Source organism: Amblyomma mixtum, chromosome 5, assembly GCF_055824585.1.
Source record: "Amblyomma mixtum isolate Tamu chromosome 5, ASM5582458v1, whole genome shotgun sequence".
NCBI classification, from domain to species: Eukaryota; Metazoa; Arthropoda; class Arachnida; order Ixodida; family Ixodidae; genus Amblyomma; species Amblyomma mixtum.
Genome location: NC_143016.1, coordinates 155,230,184 through 155,246,792, shown reverse-complemented (window position 1 = coordinate 155,246,792; position 16,609 = coordinate 155,230,184). Strand labels below are relative to the sequence as shown.

Here is a 16,609-nt window from a genome sequence, read left to right as displayed (position 1 = left end):
AGTGGGACGGAAAGTCTTAAAACAGTCCCGCCACTCTAGGTGAAAGAGCACCCATGCAAGTCACGACCCTCCTAATGGCCAGTGACTCAGCGGGGAGCTGTGGAGTTTGAAGTGGCCGCCATCATGCAGCTACGAGCGGGAGCCCATGCAAACTCCGTCTGAAAGTGTGATAGTACACACAGCCAGGGACTCGTACGTGGGCTTTGGTGGGGGACGGTTTGAAGGATGCCATTCACAGCTTCTCGAGAACAGAGCTCTCACCTGTTGTGTGCTCTGCCCGTGTGCACTCATTCGCGTAATCCAGATGCACCGAGGACAAGAAACATGGAGGAAGGCCAGAGCAGCGTACATGAGTGGTATGGAAGATTAATTAATGGGATTGAGATGCAATAATGTCTCCATAGCTGGTGTTCATCGTGCACATTATCGCATGTGTAATCACCATTAATTTTTGGCGTGTGCATAATCCAGTTACTGGCGGCTTAGGTGCGGAACTCACAGTGTGTTTTCTGCTTTCCTTGCCATTCATGCCACTGCAGGTATCCGGGTAATGGGTGTTATGTATCAAACACAGTGTACTAACAACATGGCGAGAAAGACGGGAATTTTCAAAGAAATGGTGAACTTGAGCAGAATGGAAGTTTGGGCTAGTTGGTGAGGCATGATTCGGGGACGGGCTTAGCGCAAGAGAAACAAGGACAGGAGAGAGACGCGGGACAATTAGCGCTTGTCCTGTGTCGCTCTCATGTCCTTGTTTCTCTCACGCTGAGTCCCCCTTCAAATGGTGGACATCTTTTGCGTTGTAATGTTGTAGGGCTCCTGTATGTATTTGGATCGGCATGTGACCTAATGTTTGGGCGTGGCTCTGCTTACTGTGTTAAAGAAAATCTTTCAGGACCCCTTTAAGGAGGCACGCGGCTCTGATATTGTAAAAAAAAAATGTCCAAAACTTGTATCTGCTTGTATACCTGGCTTTTTATTCTTTCTCAGAAGTTTCATTGGTGAAATCAACCGGAAAGTAGTCTGAAAAAAATTGTTTTATGAACAGTAGTGGCTGTGCATTGCGGGGAAACACTCAAACAATGGGAATTTTTCTTCTTTACGGTTTCATGTCCAGATACACCTTAAGGAGCAGAGTTCTTCGAGACTGTTCTATCTGTTCTGACGCCACTTATATTTTGTTCCATTACTACTAGGAGCATAGTGCAAGTCAGGACATTCCTTGTTTTTCAAGTTTGAGAATTTTATATTTCTTGTATGACATTTTATTCTCACGTCAAATAGTATGCGAGTGCAGACCACATTGCAAAAAAATTCAAAACCACAGTTTGTGGTTTCCTAAAAAAAAATAAAAAAAATTGTAAGAATGTTTTGACCTGTAGCACTCCAGTAGGAACACAATGAGTGTTGAACCAGCCTTCCGCCATATTTTCTTGAGTCCGCATCTTTTTCACAAGATTCAGAGGAAAAATATATAGTATAAAAACAATTTTCTGGCAATATATAACGGCGAAATTTTGTAAGAGTAGTCATAAAACATATATCTAATATGCTAAAAAAATTTCATGCAACCACACTAAGAAATAAGAATATTTTTGGTGAAAGCCGCGTCCCCCCCGAGTTATCTTTCTCGGCAACTGAACGTACAGATCTCTCCATGCACTTTTCGATGTAGGGGCATTAGGAGGACAGAATGGTGAGTGTGTGTGTAAGAACACGGAAGTAAGTATAGTGTTCATGCATTGTGTCTCTCTCACTTGTGCTTCAACTGCGCTGGTGAGGTATTGTTACGTGACGGCAAGTCGATGAATACAGTACGACACGACAGACGGCTATGGCATGGTTTAATGGCAGAGGGCCCATGTCGCCCGCACCACTGTCCGTATGTCGCTTGCCATCTTGTGGTACGACAAGCAGCTGATCACCAACAAGTAACTCATCTTCGTCTGCCTAATTGCTGATCATCACTTGTAGGCCTGCTGTAGAATAACTTTGTCTCAGAGAGATGTTTGTATAGTATTTTCCGCACTCATTATCATTGCTTTTGAAGTGTGCACTGCTGTAGTGCTGTCACTTTAAGAATAACCATAAGCACTGAATACATGTGAACTACAGCGTGTTCCGCCATTCAGCATGTGCCGTAGAATGCTTCTTTGAGCTAAACTGGTGATCTGTTCGAGCTCAAATTTTTCACAGAAAGGGCGTTTGGTCGGCAGAATTGGTTTATGCTACATTTGTTTAGGGTACTCACCTGAATTGATAAAAAAAAAGTCAGATATTCAGATCGTCTGTGGCGATGATGAAACAAAACAAGCCCTTATCTCAGCGATTGCACTAGTGGCACCATCTTGTTTGTCAGCCATGGACATTCAGCAAAGGAGGGGGCCGCAGAGTGTTTTGCAAGAGGTTTGAAGACGCTGTTCCACAAAAGATTTTAAATTTTGTGCAGTTATGGCCAAACTAAGTTTTTTGTGATCTTTGATAAAGCAGTCCTCCTTTGCCAAATCTCTATTGCAGACAAATGAGATGGCATCAGTGGCGCAGTCGTTGAGATAACGGCTTGTTTTAGCCACACAAATGTCCGACTTTTTTTAATCTATTCTGGCAAGTACCCCAAACAAACGTAGAATAAAACAAATCTGTCGACCAAATGCCATTTCTGTGCAAAATTTGAGTTTGAACAATTCACCAGTTTAGCTCCGAGAAGCATTCTACGGCACGTGTTTAATTGCAGAACAGTCTGTAGAGTGGCAGCCGTGTTAACCACTGCACATGTGGCAAGCTTGGAGGTCAGATTGGGCCTTTGATAATTGTAAATGCAGTGACCTCGTACCAGTCTTGACCTCCGCTTCTTACAGCTTTGGGGGCCTGGATGTGCTTTTGTGGGCTGAAAATTAACTAAAGAAAAACAAAACCCTAGAAGTCCGCAGTTGAGGATGTAGTGAAGCTACTGCTTCCACATTTCTGTAAGATCTGCAGAGCAGTGAATTTTGCTGCCATACCAGCTTTGTGCTGAACGTGTTCCATCTTTGCATAGTAGTCATGAGCCAAACTTCACTTAACCCTTGCATCGTGACCAAACTTGAAAAACCATCGCCAAGCTGCTTCTCCAATAGGAAAACTCACTGTCTTGCTAACTCAAATTTGTGAACATCATTGGTTGAATGCAAACTGAGTGCTACCTTTTTGCTTGGAACTGAACTGTACATATTGCATTGTGTTGGGTAATCTCTGTTCTTCTTTTGTGTCCTTTTTCTCTTTGCTCGTTCTTGACTAAGGTTGTGTTTTCGGTGCATGAACACATTGTACTTGGTGACAAAAGCCTTCTTCCCAGCACTTGCCAAGAAGTGCACTTTGGGTGATGCTGAATTTCTTGTCCAGTGCTGGGCTCTGTTGGCTCAGTTGAGACCACAGAATCAGCTCTGTCTATGCCACTGCAGTCACTGCCGTTCTTTCTCTGTGCCTTCTTCAGCTGAGGAGTACCTGACGTTTGCCTTTCTGCGGTGCGACAAGGACTCGGTGCGGAACAAGCGACTTATCCTCATCTATCTCATCCCTGTCAAGATGCTCTTGGTGAGGGGCTGGTGTGTTTTGCACTCTCAGAAAAGGGTGGGCCTGAAAGCGGCACTTTTTTATTTGTTTATTTTCTACATTACCTACAGCACTCACACTGGGACACTTGGCAGTGACCATGAGTAATTACTACATTCAAAAGATTGCAGTGGTATCAGGCAGTGGCTTTTTTTTTTCTTTTTCGTCTGGCTAACCTTTAAATAATCATGGTCGCCTTTTCATTGAGATTGTTGTCTGCCTTCTTATTAAGCCATGTTAGTCACACGATGACCAATGTAAGAGCTGCTGTTATGGACCTTTATGCATAACTGGAGCAACGCTACAAACAAATCAAACAAGATATAATGCTTAGACCATGCTTAGTTAAATTCAGAAGGTCATGTTCCTATTGATGTAGTATTCATGCATCAGATTTTAATTAGTGCGTGTACTGGTACTGCGTCGCATGTTATGGCCTTGCATGTCACGCGCAAGTGCACGTCAGCTAAAGACATGGCAGCTCTTCCATCTTTCATGCGCACTTTGCTTCTGGTGTCATCTTCCTTCAGGCATTCATAGTTGAAATGAGTAATTCTAGGAGAACAGTTCCTGAACCAGAGATCCTCAGCCTTTTTTCACTCTGGGGAAACACCAATAATTATCAGAAGGTGCCATGGTACATTATGCGTCTTGGTTTCCGTCCCCTCCTGCCTAGTGCCCAGAAATGCCCAAGCATAATTGAAGATGACAGGCTTTACGGTCAGAACAGTGTGTTGCAAGCATTGTGTGATTAGCCCAATAATAATGTCAGTAATGGAAAGGTGGGGCTGTGACATGCACGGATTACCGGCTCCAGGAACCCGAAAATACCTCCGCTGAATATTAGGGTTATGTGAAACCCATCTTGAAGTGGCAATATATTCTCGGATGTGAAATCTTCTGGCTTCTGTTATGTGGTTTCATGGAGGGGATTTTGGGGTGTCCACACTGACGGGTTGTGCTTTCCCAGGTGCTCGTGGCAGAAAGCTCTTGGCTTTGTTGGCTGCGTGCCTTGGCCTCTGTTGCGGTTCTTGCATAACTGGCCGTCACCTCTGCCTCTTTCCCCAGGGTCACATGCCCAGTGAGGCCCTCTTGCGCAAGTACGACCTCATGCAGTTCTCCGAGGTGGTGTCGGCTGTCACGTGAGTTGCAGTCGCTCATTTGTTATGACGCAAAACTTTCTATTGCTTGGTACACTACTGGACTGGCTTTCCTGCTTCCTGAAAGGCAGAAACCATTACGGATTTTAAATGAGACCCTGAACTGACTCGGAGCACGTTTTTCCTTGTGCCTATCAGAGCCAAGGGGCAAGAAAGGTGATGGACACTGTGAACGATGAACGATAGACGTCAGCTGGACTTTTGCTTGGCAAGTGCAGGATAGGTATACAGTCAAGCCCACTTATAACAATATTCAAGTGCCATGGAAATACCATTGTTATAACCAATAATTGTTATAACAGGGTTGTGCCAAAAAAAAAGAAAGGATGACAAACTTCAGAGCATTTATTGACAGTAAATACCCAGAGGGGTTTGATTGTTCTAATGCCTGTAAAAGCTCGTTAAATCGAACTTCAGGGAACCGGAACAATGTTCACCGATGACCAAAGCACCGCCATCACTGCGCCACCGGGAGCTTTGCGCACCTCCACGTCACAGGAATCAAGCCGGCTTTTTGGAAGCTATTCTTATGAGAAATTCAAGAAGCATGCAGAACCAAGGGTGCGGTGACAGCTGACAAGATAAAAACCGCGCTGGTTGCATGCACGCGCGCTGCACTGACTGATTAGGGGTACGCATGGCGTGCGTAGCCAATGCAGCAATGCAGCAGCTCTCCTGACGCGATGACACCTGCCTCTTTTGCTTTCATGGCGTTGCTGCGCCAGCTTAGTCCATTGGTCGGCCCCACACATGCACGCTTTTGCGTTGTAAGGATGGTTTTGCTGGTGTGGTTGTAGCATTTCTTTTCTTTTTCTGTAATGGTTGACACTCAGTTACCAGATTTAATTGTTATAACCAATAATGCGCCTTGACAGCATTGCTATAAGCAGTTTATTTTACCATAGAACACATTGCAAAGCCGATGGTGCCATGACCGACCATTGTTATATCCGATATATTGTTATAACCAGTATTGTTTTTTTTTTTTTTTTTTTGAAAGTTTATTGATTAATACAATAAAATTTACAATTCTATACAGCGAGAGGTCCCATGGTACAAGACCGCGGGCGGGACCTCCCATGAAAATAAATTTCAATAAGCAACATAATATAAAATACACAACACATAAACTAGCGACGAAACAGAATAAATATAGGCACATAGTGTAATATTAGTTACTGAAATATTTAAATACAAACAATGTAATGCACGATAATGTAAAATAAAACACTCACAGATGCCGCGATACATAGAATCAATAACATAACAAAAAATCACAAATTAAGAAGGAAAAGCTTTAGTTTGACCTTGAATAAAGAAAGCGTATTAGTTTGTTTGATGTCCATGTTCAAAGAATTCCAAAATGATACGGATGAAAAATGAAGGCATTGTTTCCCGTAGTTAGTTCTGACCTTAGGTAGTAAAAAGTTATTACGCAGCGCAAAACGAGTGACGGTGTTGCTCATGATCGTGCCGGGAGGAAATATGCTTAGCGGGAGATAATGATGAAGAATCTTAAAGAATAGGATACCAAGGTTGTAAAAATAAAGGGCCGAGATAGGTAGAACGTTTAAATCTATGAACAAAACGCGGGAGGGTGACATTCGAGGGGTATTGGTTATGATGCGCATGGCTTGCTTTTGCAGTTTTATTAAAGGCCAGAGATGAATATGATAGGCATTACCCCAAGATGAGATACCGTAGTTTAAGTGGCTGTGGATGAATGCGTAGTAAAGAGATAATAAAGTTTGGACTGGAAAATAGCTTCGGGCTTTAATTAGTGCGCGTAATCCATAAGAAATTTTCTTGCACGTTTCAGCTACATGATGATGGAATTTTAAGTGAGGGTCAATGATAACACCAAGAAAAGAAACTCGATCTTGCGGTGAAATAGCAGCAGAATTGAGGTATAGAAGTGGTGTGATGGGCAATGACTTCTGAGGGGGATGGAAAATCTGAAAACAAGTTTTAGTGACGTTCACGGACAGGCGGTTAATGTGGCACCAACGCTCAAGAGAATTAAGATCATTCTGTAGGTTAAGAATCAGCTGATTAATGTCCTGGTGCGATGATAGCATGGTAGAGTCATCTGCGTATAGTATACTATTGCAATTCTTTAAACAGGATGGTAAATCATTAATGTAGAGTAAAAACAATACAGGGCCAAGAATTGAGCCCTGTGGAACACCCTTGTTAATTAAAGCTATGTTAGATGTATGGTCATTAATAGAGACTATGTGCTGTCGGTCACAGAGAAAGCTCTTCAAGAGCATTAGGGGAGGTCCAGTGATACCATAAGATTCCAATTTGTGAAACAAGATGGAGTGATCAATGGAATCAAATGCTTTGCTAAAATCTATGTAAACTGCTCCTGAGAACATTCCTTTATCAATTGTTAGCCTAACGTAATTTATGAGAGACGCTATTGCAGTATCTGTAGATAGTCCGCGCCGAAAGCCGTGTTGACTATCTGTCAATATGTTAAATTTTTCAATATAACTAGACAACCTTACTTCAATTAGTTTTTCTAAAATTTTGTCAAAAAAAGGAAGAATTGCAATCGGACGATAATTATTTGGCAAAGCTGGATCGCCTTTTTTGAAGACCGGTATTATTTTCGCTATCTTGAGCTGCTTGGGATAACTGCCAGATTTAAAAACGAGATTGCAGATGTGGCTAAGGACTGGAGCAAGCAATGACCGGATACTTTTCACATGCTTTCCATGGATATTGTCAACGCCGGGGCCGGTCGTCTTTAAATTAGCAATTACAGATAGAACTTCGTCTGGACACGTGGGGGTAAGGAAAAAGGAGTGAGGGCAGCGCTCAAGAGAAGGTGTGCATAACGAAGAGATAGGATAATTAGGTGAATTGAAAAAATAATTGCTAAATGTATTCGCCATTTCCTCGGGATCAGATAAAGTAACACCATCGTGAAAAATAGATTTAACAACACTAGGTGACTTACGAATATTCAGAAATTCGTCAAGCAGCTGCCATTTTCGTTTAGAATTGTTAGTATGTGTGGATAACTGGTTTTCATAATAACATCGTTTAGCTTTCTTTAGAAGCGACGTTAGTACACTGGAATACCTTTTATATCTCAATTTAAGACGCAGATTGAACGGCTGGTGTTTAGTTTTCTTATACATGTTTTCTTTTTTCTTAAGAGAGTTTAACAGAGCAGTAGTTATCCATGGGGAAATGGGGGTAACGTATTTTCTCGTGGATGATTGGAGCGATGTGCATTTATTGATTGCCGATGAAATTATTTTCGACAGCTCAAGTACAGCCACTTCTGGGTTCGAGAGACCCAAAATGTATGAAAGATCAGTATTAGATATGGCTTCAAAATATTTTCCGTTATCAAAAACTGACTTCCTCGTGGACATGTTGTTACTACAGCGAGATGATAGTGCGCAAAGAAATACCGGAAAATGATCAGTGACATCACATTCTATCACGCCAACCGGAGGAGCAGTGGGAAAATTCGAAAGAATATGATCAAGTAATGAATGCGAGCCATGGTCAGTACAACGCGTAGGCGTGCTAATTAAATTTGCATAACCATAGCTGTAGAAACAGGTCGTATAGTCGACACAGATGGGATTAGTCATGTCAAGCATATTGATATTAAAATCTCCCATAATGAAGACGTTTTTATTTTCGAGTGATAGTTTATGGAGTGCTAGTTCAAAAGCCCGGCAAAATTCAGACGCATCATTTGAAGGAGACCTATAAATAGCGCCGCATATAACCTTCTCTGTGCCATCAGTAGATCGGCAATCAATTTCTATCCAAACCGATTCGCATTTACTCACATTCAAACACAAATCAAGACGTCTTTTGTAAGCAATGTGCTTTGAAATGTAGATAGCCGAACCAAATGTATAAGTGGACTTGACTGTATTCAAGAGCATCATTGGCACATGTGTGTGCAGACAGAACTAAGTGACAGAAAATAGAAATAAAAATGGAGAGATGGAAGTAAACCGATATCAATAAACTGCTCAAAATTTAAGGCATCGTAACTAGCACATACTAGTTTCCTAAAAAATGTTGCGCTGTTTCGTTACAGGTACCAGTGGCTTGCTAACACACTAGCTTTGTGCCTTCTTGATAAAAGAACAATTTCAGGAGTTCCCACAGAGCTCACGCTGGCTTTACCAAACATGCCTGTGCACTCAAATGTTGGGCTACACCCACGCCCCTTGCCGAGACCCGCTAGATGGCTCGGTGCCACAATGGGAAACGCTTCTAAGCAAGTCGTAAAGTGCAGTCACACCAGAGTGATGGCGGGTTATTCTGTTTGTCAGTGATGCATCTCTCTCACCCCGCGTATTTGGGATTAAGGTAGCAGTGTGGACTGTTTGGGAATAAAGTCTCCGGGATGCTTCGGAAGCAGGCAGAGCCAACAGCTCTTATTATTAATAGCCGGTGGCTCGAAATCACACTTGCGGTGGTGAAGTTAGGCTCACATGTCCACATGCACGGTGGTCAGGTGAGGTGATTGTTGGTGATAGGTGATAGATCGCTTTTCACTCATCGTGGAGACTTTTTGCCCCTGATTAGTACAGGTACAAGAAATATTAAAGGGAACAGTCTGTTCACACTCAGCAACTATAACATCAAAGTTGGCAAAGCCATGTGGGGATAATTCTTTGGGAGGGAAGCTGCTCAGAGGAAATCAAAGTATGGTTTACACACAAACTGGGGACGTATTTGTCAGTTTCATGCAAATGGGTTGCTCCCATTCATATTTCTTGTACCTGGACATCTCTGATGCTGGTCGATGGCAGTAGAAGTCAAGTAGCACCTGCTTTCAGCGCAGGAGCACACTAGGTACAGATGCATTGTGGTCCTACCACCATACACAGCATCCTGACGAGATTGCGTGCCTAGGCTTGGTCCCGTCTCTGGTGGCAGCATTTCAGTGGAGGCAGAGTGCAGTAAAACCCGCGTACCAAGATTTCAGCGCAGTCCTATGATTCTTGAAACTTTAAGCTGTTTGAAAAACACCGGGATGACAGAGAAACATAGAGATGATAGGACGAGTGCTTGTCCTGTCTATTTCTTTGTCTTCCTCCCTTTATCACTCTTCTTACATTTTGAAGATGAATAACAGATAAGTCCATATCAAGATACTATTAATCTAGGCAGTTCAAAAGACTGATCTGGAGGCTTTCACTACGTTAAACCTAAGGCCCTTGTTTCAAAAATCACATTTTTGAGCATTTTTTGCGGGATTGTTTGCTATCAGCCTCAATCTTATTTTTTATGTTCTTGTTGTGCACGTCATTAGGAACAGCAGAATGATTTAATCATGTGAACTCTCTTGAAAGCTAGAATCTGGTAAGAAACAAAGTTCTGCTGATGCCTTGAAGTACTTGCTCCCCCATCCACTCGGGCAAGCTCGCACATCAAGCACGGCTGCTCTGGCAACAACCAGCTCACACTTCTCTGGGGAATGGCAGGGAGAGGGGGGGGGGGGGGGGGGGGGAGTTAAAGTAAGTACCAGTGCCTTATGAAAGCAGTATTAATAGCAGTAGCAGAAGACATTTTTAGTTTCAAGTAACACTCTGCATCCTTTCTCGGGGTTTCGTCCTTTTGTAGTGCCAGACTGTCCACGGAACCAATGTGAGCGGGAGGACGGTGACGATCTTTTGTAGGGCTGCATCTCGTTTGCAGGCTAGGTCACCACAACAGATGTCGATGTGAGATTGTACGTTGGGGCATCATCAGACAAACCATTCAGTCGCTGTTCAAACAAGTGCTATCCTTCAAGTGAAGGGTATATATACCAAACACTATGTGTTGCTGAATTGAAATGTCCAGCTTCAGTCTTGACGAAGGCGCACATTTGCAGCATGTGAGGCATGGTTCAAAATCAAAACCTATATGTTTATTTTGTCTGTGGTTTGGTTCCCGGAGAATACATTGTGCATTCTTTGTTCCGAATTCACAGAATTTAATAAAATTTTCTGTCGTAGGACCTTGTGGTGCCTTGTACCCTCTGTGTTCTTTTCCTGCTTGAAATGTATCAGCCATTCACACAGCTGTAAAAACTAGTTGTAGCACTTTTGAGCCTCTGTGTAATTTTTAATTTCTTTCATATTGAGAGCAGGCGCTGTTTATTAATTACCAACGTTCCTCGACACCACAGGGAAGGTAACCTGATGAGGCTAGACAAGGCGCTGGCATCCAATGAGGAGTTCTTCATCCGGTGTGGCATCTACCTCATCCTGGAGCGTCTCAAAGTCATCACGTACCGGAACCTCTTCAAGAAAGTGTGCGTGTCCCTCCCTTAATTAATCTCTCTTGAATTGTGTCACACACACCTGTTGTCAGTGAGGTCATGCAGGCACAGTCTGGCCGGCGGTTAAGCTTAGTTCGTTTGTTAACTTGTGGTTACCTTAGATTAGGCTTCCCTTTGAGCAGTCACGCAGCTGTTTTCACACTTTGTGATGCTTGCAGCAATTTTTCAGAGTTTCACCAGTGCTCTTGCATTCACGTGCAAATTTCCTGCAAACCACTAGTGTTTTAATGTCGTTGTACAGCACCGTTTTACGAGGGGAATGAATCACCCCACAAAAAATTAGAAACTAAGGAAAGACCTGTGTGGTATCCATTTTCATTGTCAATTTTAGTCAGTTAAGAATTAAGAGTGTTATTGTATGCTTTCATGATCTGCGTCGGCCGTCTCTTTTAACCCTTTCAGTCGCCATTTTTTGTTTTGACTGAAATCAATTATTTTTCCACTTTAGTATATTCTGGCCTCAAGAAAGGGAATTTGTTAGGTTTCGAACGTGAAAGACCAGCAGGTAAGGTCTTACAACAATCTGGAGAATTGCGTACAAAGTGTCAGATTTGTTAGAAATAGTAATATCGAAATGTTCTCATTTGTCAGGTAAACACCCAAGGAATTGTGGAATCACTTTGTGTTTCGAAGATTTACATTACGCTCGGAATTGAGCAAAAACAATCGATGCTTTCACTAGCGGCAAAATCTGTCTGCACAAAAACGGCAGAGAAAGTGCTACCTAGCTCACTGTTAAGTGAAATATTATATACTGCATTCGCTACATGGTACAAGAAAGCATCTTATTTGCAACAACAAGGGTGCTCAATTTGAGTGAAGTAATGAAATCACTGTTAAGTGCTGCAATTTCTCAGAAAAAACTAAGTTTGCCACTTACACACGTGTACAAAGCGCCTGAAAGGGTTAAGCATGTTTTTTGTGCACTGTGGTGTACAGTACATATTAATTTATCATTCTTGATTCTGTTGTTTATGTGTTTCCGTTTTTGACAACTTTAGCTGCCTTTTTTGCATGTTGCTTTAGAAAACTTTCGCTAGGCATTGTAAACATGCTGAAAAAGAGTGTCTGGAAACTGCTACTGTGCATAGCAAACTTTAATAAACTGTATTACATTTTCTTGCTCACTTATTGAAGCAAGTGCAAAAAGAGCAGTTCTATTCTCTGTTATTTGATCGCTGCTCCCACAGCTACCTGCTGCTGAAGACGCACCAGATCCCGATTGAGGCATTCCTGGTGGCCCTGAAGTTTATGAAGGTGTGTGGCTTCATTCACTCCAGATGCACTGCTGTCATTTATTCTCTCTTTGTGGTGACGTACTGCCTTCAATTTGGTCTTGCGTCCTTTGTTTGTGAACAAGCTCTGGCAGCTGCTTGCAACGTGCTGCTTTTTGTTGCATTTGTTTGTTGCATTTTTTGTTGCTGTGCGCTCAAACACGAATCGCATGCGCCTTCTTTTTTCTGCGCACAAGAAAATGCTGAAAAGTTCTTGGCGTGACTAGGTTTCCAAAAGTGGGCCTTATTTTCCAGCGTAGTTCAAAACTGCGAACACTGTGAATGAGCCGACCACCAGGATTGTAGATGTCGGTTTTGACATCGTTTTATGTCATCAGTAGAGGGACTTTCAAATGCTAGTAGAATGGCGAGCTGTCATGATTTTATTCTTTGACAAGAAAAGTTTGAGAAAATTTAGAAATGTATGCTGCTGAGATTGAATGAGAAATGCCCATGGTAGCTAAGTTGTCATAAAGTGGTGTGCAAGCTTCCGGAGTGGGTGTTTCAAGATGGGGTATGGAGCAAGGGTGGGAAGGCCAAAAAAGTTTCACTTGTGAAAATTTTCTACCGTGAACATGAGCAGATTTGTGCGGATTGGCCGATATGAGCTAAAAGACGATGAGATTCTACTGCACATATGCATGGAGGGTTTAGTGTCCACAACCAGCCGGGTATGCAGATGCTTCAAGTGGTTGCTGAAATTCTTCCGAGTGGCAGATCAAAACAACATTGAGTGGACACGTCCAAGTTTATTTTGTAGCGTTCTCAAAAAAAAATTGTGCAAAATTTCCGAACCATTACAATCTGATGCAACTTAAAGGTGCACTGAAGAGGAATCTGAACTCGTCTTTTTGCCGCGGGAACTCGATCTACACGTTCTGAGCATTCTTAGAAACTTCGATTTATTGCCCTGTGTGGCTGATTTTCCTAATTAAATCGAATTAACGTCCGGCTCCCGCCTTTTTTTTTTTTTTTTAATTCTCCCCCGTACGGTGGGCGGAGTCGACCAACGCGTGGAGTGCCTTTCAGCCAGCTCCGTGGAGGCTTTGCTTTCGCTTTATTTTGTTTTTTAGGTTTTCGCGAAGAAATAGTTTCATTCGCAGATAATATAGCCGCAAAATAAGCCCGCAGAAATAAAAATACGCGCGGACTATTTGCTTCTACGGATTACTGCGTATTACTCCGCCGACCGCAGAGCGGCAAGCCGCCGCGGGACTGGCTGAAAGGGACTCCACGCGTTGGTCTACTCCGCCCACCGTACGAGGAAGAATTAAAAAAAAAGGCGGGAGCCGGACGTTAATTCGATTTAATTAGGAAAATCAGCCTCACAGGGCAATAAATCGAAGTTTCTAAGAATGCTCAGAACGTGCAGATCGAGTTCCCGTGGCAAAAAGACGAGTTCAGATTCCTCTTCAGTGCACCTTTAAGTCTGCAGTGCAGCTCCACCCACATTCAGGACCACCACACAGAATTCCTCCATTACAAAAAAGTAGTCTGTCGATGAAACTTTTGTTGTTATTAAAACAAGGAGCTAATCACAAGGAAAAAAATTATAAGCTTTAGCATTTTGATGCCTGGCTTGTTTTATTAGTTAAACATCAGAAAGCTGATTACATTTACTGTTGGGGTTGGCCAGAGCAGTAATACAGGACACTGCGGACTGTGGCCCAATGTTATCAACTGCTGTTTATTTAAGTTTCATCCTACTAAAGTCACTTTCGGTGAAACACGGTTTCATCGCTCTGACCCTGAGAGAAAGCAGCAGCCCTTCCAGTGGCAGTACACAGGGTCTCCAAGACTGAAGAGATCGAAGACCTAAAGATCAGTTGGAATGGCCATAGCCCCAGGTTTTCAGGATCAGAAAGATGTAGTAAGGACGAACTGTGTTTCCAACTGCCACTCAGTTGAAACAGAAAGCTGCAAAAAGAAATGCTCCTCATGAGAAACGGCACCTTCTTGCCGGGCTGCCGGGACTGTGAATGCTTTGACGCATTCGGGGTTCCAGTTTTCCGACCACCCGTCCTACTTACCGCGTCTTGCCCTGACTACTTTGTTTTCAAACCTGAAAAAAGACTCTCTGAAGGGATGACAGTTTTGTGGTGATTTGCTTGTAATAGCAGCCGCGGTGGAGCAGCTTTTCAGTGACACAACACACAGCCATCGCTCTGCTCTGGACAAAGCTTGGGGAATTTGTGGCAGAAGTCCCAAGTGACAAGCTTTGTGGTATAGTCGGTGGTAACCGAATCGGTATCCGTCTCGGTCGCCATGACAACTGTGGGGCACACGCCTGCACAGATGCCTCAAGCCATTTGCTCATGAAGGGCTTTCAATAAAAGACATGTTTGAAACATTCAGTTTGATTAGTGACAAGAATTTACTTTTTCTTTTTTTCTGCATAAGGGTTAACCCTTTAGCCACCAACCTTGAGTTGTACTTGTCACACTGAAATCGCCAATGACTTGTCACACTCATTTGGCCTGGTGTTGCGCTACTCCCACCGCCAAAGGCGAGTTGCGGTCGGCAGTTGCATTGGTTGCAGTTTTCAATACTGGATGGTGATAGTAGTTCATGATAAACATTGTGCACCTTTAGCAGGTTTTAAGCCTGACAACAGTCGTTTTAGCCAAAAGTTGCCAAAAGATTTGGCGATGCGCCAAATATGTGGAACTTTTAGGTAATTATATTGAAATGAGTAAAAAATGTCACTGCTCTATCAGATTTTCTTCTTTGTCTGGCTGCAAACTTTTCAGTACTCCTTTATGCATATACAATGCAAATTTTGTTCATTCATATTGTATATAGACCGACATCGTGTTCACAAACTAACCGTTCAGCAGGATGACTGGGGGTGAAAAGTAGGCTTAGTGCCCATAGTAAGACATGGAAGCAAAAGTTTTCAAAGCAGTTTTCTGATTTCGCGATGCACCTGTGATGCCGTCCCTTCGTGAAGATCAACCAAATTCATCCTAGAACAGGCGCGGTGAAAGTACGGAGCGTCATTTCGAAGGCAGTGTATATATAAAACACCTGTGCATGGTAGTGACTCCTGGCTGCAGGTACGGAACGGGAGCACAGCCGATAGAAACACATGTAAACAAAACTTTCAGAAATATTTTCCTCGTTTCACAGAGTACTTATGGAGGCACCTGTTCGTTAACAGTTGGCGAGTGCTTTGAAGAAGAGTTTGACAAAGTATGTCACGTCATTTGAAGCAATCTTTGTAAAATACCATGACAAATGTGTTTTGTGAAGCCGGACATACCCCAAAGGTGCTCTGTCTGCTGGGAGTTTCTCCAAATCACGCAAACTTCTCGTGTAGTCCGACATGCTCTCTTGTGGGCTAAGTTTCCTTGCAAATACTGCTGTTCAAATTAAACATCCTAGGTAGGTTTACGTTGAAGACAGTCCTCAAACAGCACAACAAACGAACCTCGCACTGTAGAAATTAGAAATCCTAGATAGCTTTACGTTGAAGACAGTCCTCAAACAGCACAACAAACGAACCCCGCACTGTAGCAGACGACTAACACCATGATTACGTACATAGGTGGCGCTGGCAGACGACCAAGCCGCAGAGCCGGCCGCGAGTATCGTCTGTGCCGCTGTCTGCTACAGTGTGCAATTCTGTATCATACGCTTCATGCCATTTGAGAACTGTGTTTTCAGGTAATGCTGTCTGGGCTGTTTAGTTTGAACGACTATATTAGTGGGCAAATGCAGTGCATACACTACATGAGAAGCTTGCCAGATTGTGGGAATAAAGAATTGAATTGAATTTATAGAGTGCCTTTTGGGGGGTATGTCTGGCTTCACAACACAGAGTTATCGTGGCGTTTTACAAAGATAGCTTTGAAATGAGGAAGTGTACATTGTCAAACTCTTCTTCAAACCACTCGCCAACTGTTAACAAGCAGCCGCCTCCATGAGTACTCTTTGAAACAAGAAAAATATTTCTGAAAGTCTTGCTTACATATGTTTCTATGGGCTGCGCTCCCGTTTCCTACCTGAAGCCGAGAGTCACTTCCGTGTGTTGGTGTTTTAAACACACATCTCCTTCGAAATGACGCTTCATACTTTCAGAACCTGTTCTGAGATGAATTTGGTTGTTCTGCATGAAGGGAGGACATCACAGGTGCACTGCAAAATCTGAAAACTGCTTTAAAAACAGTTGCTTCCAGGTATTCCTATGGGCGCTAAGCCTACTTTTCACCCCCAAGTTTTTCACCAGTTATTCCAGCTGGCGAAAGCAGCGCCACCGATCTTGCTCA

The 16,609-nt window shown here is 43.0% G+C and overlaps 1 protein-coding gene across 1 annotated transcript in view; it reads left to right on the top strand.

The window, feature by feature from the left end:
- PCID2 (PCI domain-containing protein 2) overlaps positions 1-16,609 on the top strand; it is a 39,601-nt gene that overhangs the window by 20,301 nt on the left and 2,691 nt on the right. The window contains exons 10-13 of the mRNA XM_089546224.1: positions 3,473-3,573; positions 4,660-4,733; positions 10,915-11,040; positions 12,258-12,324. Coding sequence (XP_089402350.1) covers positions 3,473-3,573; positions 4,660-4,733; positions 10,915-11,040; positions 12,258-12,324 — 368 coding nt within the window. The remainder of the gene's footprint in view (positions 1-3,472; positions 3,574-4,659; positions 4,734-10,914; positions 11,041-12,257; positions 12,325-16,609) is intronic.